Raw genomic sequence first — 5,654 nt, 5'->3', positions numbered from 1 at the left:
AATATATATATATATATATATATATATATAAATATATATATATATACATATATATACACAAATATATTATTAGATTGTTACACAAATGTACATAAGTATATACAAAATACATATATATGTAGTATACAAATTTTCATGCTCGGATACAGCAAGTCCGTATGTAGGAGCTGGATTTTCCTAAACAACGCGAATATTCAATTTCTATTCATAGTTTGAGTTCGATTCAAAGGGGAAAGTAAAACGCTTGGATAGCCTTGGAAGAGTGATTTCGGGTTCATAATCGTTTCACATAGTAATGAAGTACATATCCTTTGTTCGTAATTCAAAGTGTACGATCAAAGGGCCGGACAAATATTTGACTAAACTCGCACGAAAAATTTGTTCCGTCTCTGTAAACTATTCGAACAACGCCTGTCGTGTGTTTTGGACTTTAAAGCAGACAATCAATAGTCCTCTTCGTTGAAGTACAGGAAAACCACATCATACCGTAACTCATAATGTCAGACTAGTGTACTGATCTTGTTCTGGCAAGTGCAAATGAGTTACACACACATATCATCCGCTCTCGTTCTGAGTTAGCTAGCTAGAGATATTTCAATTTCGGACCTCGATGCTTTTTTCCGGTGGTGAAATAAAAGTAAATATAATTTTTGAAAAAAAAAATCTATATGGGCTTTTGTATAAAATCTATTTATTCATGACCAATTTTAGAATACATAACATATTTTTGTAAAAAAATAAATGTTAAAAGTTGTGACTTTGTGCAGTTGTGCCCCACCGGCTTACATACACTGCCCCCGGCCACATGATGTGTTGTGCCAGTGCCTTTAGCCAGGCGGAGGCATCAGCGTAGTTATAGTTCTCGTGATGTCGAGTGTCGAGCTTCGAGCTTCGAACCCGGGAGGTGCGATGACCTTTTAAATAAATTGTCGACTTCTGAACTGTTTATGTCACAATACTGTATCGCTTGCGTAGCGACTAAGGTTTTGAACTATATCTCCACATGTCCTTGTCCTTCCATATTGTCAATCAGCCAACGGTTACAAATTCGTTTATCTGAATCTGCTTGTAGAATATATATTAGTAGGGTGAAGTATTCTCTCCAATTTTCGAAATTGACTTGTTTACGTGTGTGTAGGTGAAAACAAGTGTATATTATATACACAGTTGCATCAGCATTTATTGTCGATGAAGTCTCAAGATAGGCATGCATATCGGTATTTCTGCGACTATTCCTGTGACATGTTGAAGATAATATTTTACATATAAATTTAATGGCATATGAGCTCGCCTGGAGTTTAGATTAGTGATGGCAAGCATCTTCTATTGTACATAGCTATAGCTCGGTTCGGAGCCTAGCTTTCCGTGGATATCTACCTAGGTTTGCCATTTTCATACGTGTACGAAAGTAAGCTCAATATGAATAATAACAGTTTGATGCACGAAAACGAGATCAATACCAGTTTGATGCAATCGTAGAAGCTTGCTACTTTCATTTTTCGAAGCCAACCACCGTTTATAATCTTTTTAACTCGAGGGACCCCACGCCATAACAGTAGCATACATTGTCAATGGTAGGGCATTTAATATTAACACTAGTATGTGGCAGGTTTTGTGAACACGTACATAAAACCATTGGGGCATCAAAACGGGTCTGTTACCTCAACTTCCTTTGGCAGTTTCAGTAATGTTTAAAAACAAGGACAGAAAGTCCGGTTGTTTTCGACCCTTATGTCTTCGCAGGCGGCCATGCCACTGCAGGGACTGCACATGATATGGTCAGAATGTCTACGCTAAACAGACCATAATTTCTTTTCGCGGTAAGATTTGAACGAAGCATGCAACAACAAATGGGATAGATGCCACAGAATTCATTCTAAGTCCACTCCGCAATTGGATCCTCAACTCGATTGTGTTAAACATACTACTATAGATACCGATGGCAAAGCAAAGCGGAAACTACAATTCTTAATTTTTTATAGAAAACCTCAAATCAATCAATGAAGAGCTTTTATTCCAGATTTACTGTGCATCAATAAAATTCCCTAACTGGCAGTACTAAGCATACATGAACACCCATTTGAGCATAATATTAAATGTACGCCTCTTGATTATTGTTAGTCTCCTCCATACCAAAACGGCATGTCCTCAAACTGCCCAAGAGAAAAATCACTTTAGCAATATGTTCTTGAATATCTATCTACTACAGAAGATGATACTCTACACACACTATTGCATAGCCAGTATAGTTGAGATAGCAGATGGACAATACCGCTCAAAGCCAGAATCGAACTGACAATGCAATACATTCTCCATAATACATTACATTCTCGACCACGACAAGATAAAAATCAACAACTAATGTCTTGCTCTTGATTATTGTTAACATCCTCCACACCAAAACGGTATGTTTGCTAAACTGCCTAGATCAAAGTCAGTGTAGCAATATGTTCTTGAGTATTCATTCATCGAAGGGAATGGCACTCTACACACACTATTGCATAGTGATATAAGCACTCGAAAAACCACTACATAACACCGTAACAAGAAATACCAAAATTGTTGCAACTTTAATCAAGTCTTCGATCACTAATCGTTGTCTTAAAATAAACTCGCTTGTTTACAATAATATAAAAAAAACTGTTGCGAAGCGCTCCAGCAGAGTACAGATAAATCATGAACACATTCCAATGCGTGGCGATTGAAATCCAGATAGTCGTTTCACGATACAATCGTAGTTACTCAGAACTGAATATGTTCCGAGAAAAGGCGGAGTGGTATGTGATCGACAACCTAGTTGTTCTTGAAGTACTCCTGAAGCACATCAACGGCTTCGGAGGAGACACCGTAGTCTTTGACAACTACGCAACTGGCACCAACGACCTTGCGAGCATTACCTTCACGGTCAATCTTGCAGAGACCAGCCCACTCTCCGAGCTTCTTGTTGTCGTCAATCTTGATGAGATTGATCTTGTGTTCAGCGCAAAGTGCCTCCACCAAAGTCTTATAGGCGGGCTCGTCACAGGACTCGGCCAAAACACAAAGATGGGCCTGTTTATAATATAAAAGTGTGATCGATTAGTAAACTGATGCATGTCTGAACGATGCAAGTACATGCATAATTTCATATACTTTAAGATTACTCAGAGACTGTAGAAAAGGAGCGTTATCACCATGATCCGTCTGCCTGGGGCGGCATGCTCAATCATCAATGCGATCTATACATGAATACAGATAATTTCTTTAAATGGATGGACAGATTCCGATACATACCTCACGGCGATCAAGAGCCTTGGCGCACTCGTGAAGGCCACGGGCAAGCCCATCGTGGATAAGAGCGTTCTTCAAGACGGTTTGAAGAGCGGTCATTACATCCATCTTCTCAGTCTCGACGACGACGGGGGCCTGGGTCTCGGCCACAGGCATCTCGACATCTCCTTCTCCAGACATTTTTATTCTGGGAAATCCTTAATGTTATATTATACTTAGATATAAAGACCTAATTAAAGCTTCAGCGACATGGTTATATATCTGCGTTCTGTTCTAATGATACTCCCGGGGCCCACATGTGACGACCAATTTTTGTTTGCACAGGACCAGGCGGCCAGCAATCAACTCTCATGAACTCACCAAGCACGTTCAAAATTAAGGACAATAATCGAGGAATCGGGTCAGGTTGAAAATTCGAGCTTATAACAAATCAATTATCCCCGGTATACCCGAAAAATATTTTGATCAATGAAGGTTCCAAGAAGTGAACTTCATCGAATAAGTTAGACTATCAAGTTGATCAATTTAAATACTACGAATATAAAGAGCTTTATTATAATTAATAAATTATTATTGGCTAAATCAGTTTACTTTGTTGATATGTATAAATGAGCTATTCTTAAACCAGTTAATATTTAGTTTTGAAAAACAAGCCGATAATTGTTTATTTTAAAATTTATGACCACTTATATTTCATTTTAAAGTTATAATATCAATCAGATATGTCAAAATCATTTCTTGTTATCAGAGTTTTCCAGTTTGTCGAAGACCAGTATTTCTGGGTCATTCCATAATTATCAGGCATACAATTGGAGTCTACGCAGATGCTAATTACCTTTTATGGGAAACGGTGATCGAACTCTCCAAAGCTGAAAGCCTTGAAACATAAACACAGAGTGACACAACAAAGAAAGCGAAGAAGCGATTTTAAAAAAAATCTGATAAATACATGCAGTGACCAATTGTTCAGCTTCAGTTTTTCTAAACACAAACATAGCGTCGTAGAGAAGTACATATATTCAGGATGGGTAGAACTTTTTTCGTTGGTGGTAACTGGAAGATGAACGGCTCCAAGAAGGAGATCAAGGAGTTGGTCGGTGCCTGGAAGGATGCCGATACTGATAAGAACACAGAGGTTGTAATCGGCTGCCCCGCCATCTATCTAGACCTACTTTCCAACGAGCTTCGCTCAGACTGGAAGGTCGCTGCCGAGAACGTATACAAGAAGAAATCTGGAGCTTACACAGGTGAGACATCAGTTGATATGGCGAAGGACTGTGGTATCGAGTGGGCCATCCTTGGTCACTCTGAGCGTCGTGATATCTTCGGCGAAACCGACGAGGAGATCGCTGAGAAGTGTGCATTTGCTTTAGAGAACGGTCTCAAGATCATCCCATGCATCGGAGAGCACCTCGAGGAGCGTGAGAATGGTACCACTATGGATGTATGTGCCAAGCAACTCGAGGCTATGGCCGCAAAGATCAAGGACTGGACCAACGTAGTCGTTGCATACGAGCCAGTGTGGGCCATCGGAACAGGAAAGGTCGCCACCCCTCAGCAAGCACAGGTATGTATCATTAAGTTTCTATTTGCGTTCTTTTAATACAAGTTTCCATATAATCCGGTGCATATTTTGACTGCTAACGATAAGTTTATTTAGGTCTGAGGGCACAATTCGGGCATTCTGCCAATGTAACGGTGCTTTTTTGTGTTTGAAGAAATTTAATCAGGGTCTGACCCGCATTTTTTCTGCTATAGGACACGCACAAAGACATCCGCAAGTGGCTTGAGGACAACGTGAGCGCTGATGTGGCCGCGTCCGTCCGTATCCTATACGGTGGATCAGTCAACCCTGGAAACTGTGCTGAGCTAGCTAAGTGCCCAGATATCGATGGTTTCCTAGTCGGTGGTGCTTCACTCAAGCCCGACTTCACCACAATTATCAACGCCAACAAGTAAATGGTATTTATACAGTTAAAAGCAAAGTGTTGAAATGAAATCGATGCTATAGTAAATAAAGACAAAATTCGCAGGTATTCTCGCTGTTTACTCTAAATGCCGTAGACGATTTTTCCACGAACGTAGTGGCTAGTGACTTGGTTGCACTTCTACACGTTTATGTATTGATTACGTGTTTGGATTACAAAATGGGACGAGAACCCGTTGAAATACGAAGCAAGAACATGTGAATGTTATGCTTGTTTATGTTTGACTTGAGGACATGAATGTATCATCTAAACCAGTATGCTTCCTCATAGTCTACTAAATCGAACAACTTTCTACAGTGAAAAATCATGACATAAATTTACATGCCAGTCTACACAAAAACGTATGAACTAGCAAGAAGTGCGATGAGAAAGCGTCATGCACACACACGCACTCAT

General features: G+C 39.7%; 3 protein-coding genes across 3 annotated transcripts in view; 1 reads left to right on the top strand and 2 right to left on the bottom strand.

Annotated features, from left to right (window-relative positions):
- SARC_00928 (hypothetical protein) overlaps window positions 1-496 on the bottom strand; it is a gene marked incomplete at its 5' end in the record, with an annotated part of 19,238 nt that extends 18,742 nt beyond the window's left edge. The window contains one exon of the mRNA XM_014305353.1: window positions 487-496. Coding sequence (XP_014160828.1) covers window positions 487-496 — 10 coding nt within the window. The remainder of the gene's footprint in view (window positions 1-486) is intronic.
- Window positions 497-1,987: 1,491 nt separating this feature from the next.
- Window positions 1,988-3,541, bottom strand: SARC_00927 (40S ribosomal protein S12). The gene is made up of 2 exons (XM_014305352.1): window positions 3,274-3,541; window positions 1,988-3,051 (listed from the first exon to the last, which is right to left on the bottom strand). Exons 1-2 carry the CDS (start codon window positions 3,448-3,450, stop codon window positions 2,794-2,796), a joined length of 435 nt encoding a protein of 144 aa, XP_014160827.1. The 5' UTR covers window positions 3,451-3,541; the 3' UTR covers window positions 1,988-2,793.
- Window positions 3,542-4,201: 660 nt separating this feature from the next.
- Window positions 4,202-5,306, top strand: SARC_00926 (triosephosphate isomerase, cytosolic). Its single transcript, XM_014305351.1, has 2 exons — window positions 4,202-4,837; window positions 5,029-5,306. The coding sequence occupies exons 1-2, from the start codon at window positions 4,295-4,297 to the stop codon at window positions 5,227-5,229; spliced, it is 744 nt and encodes a 247-aa protein (XP_014160826.1). The 5' UTR covers window positions 4,202-4,294; the 3' UTR covers window positions 5,230-5,306.
- Window positions 5,307-5,654: the final 348 nt, after the last annotated feature.

This window comes from Sphaeroforma arctica (genome assembly GCF_001186125.1).
Source record: "Sphaeroforma arctica JP610 unplaced genomic scaffold supercont1.33, whole genome shotgun sequence".
Taxonomy (NCBI): Eukaryota; class Ichthyosporea; order Ichthyophonida; genus Sphaeroforma; species Sphaeroforma arctica.
The sequence above is the reverse complement of the archived record's forward strand: the minus strand, read 5'-3'. Positions and strand labels throughout refer to the sequence as shown.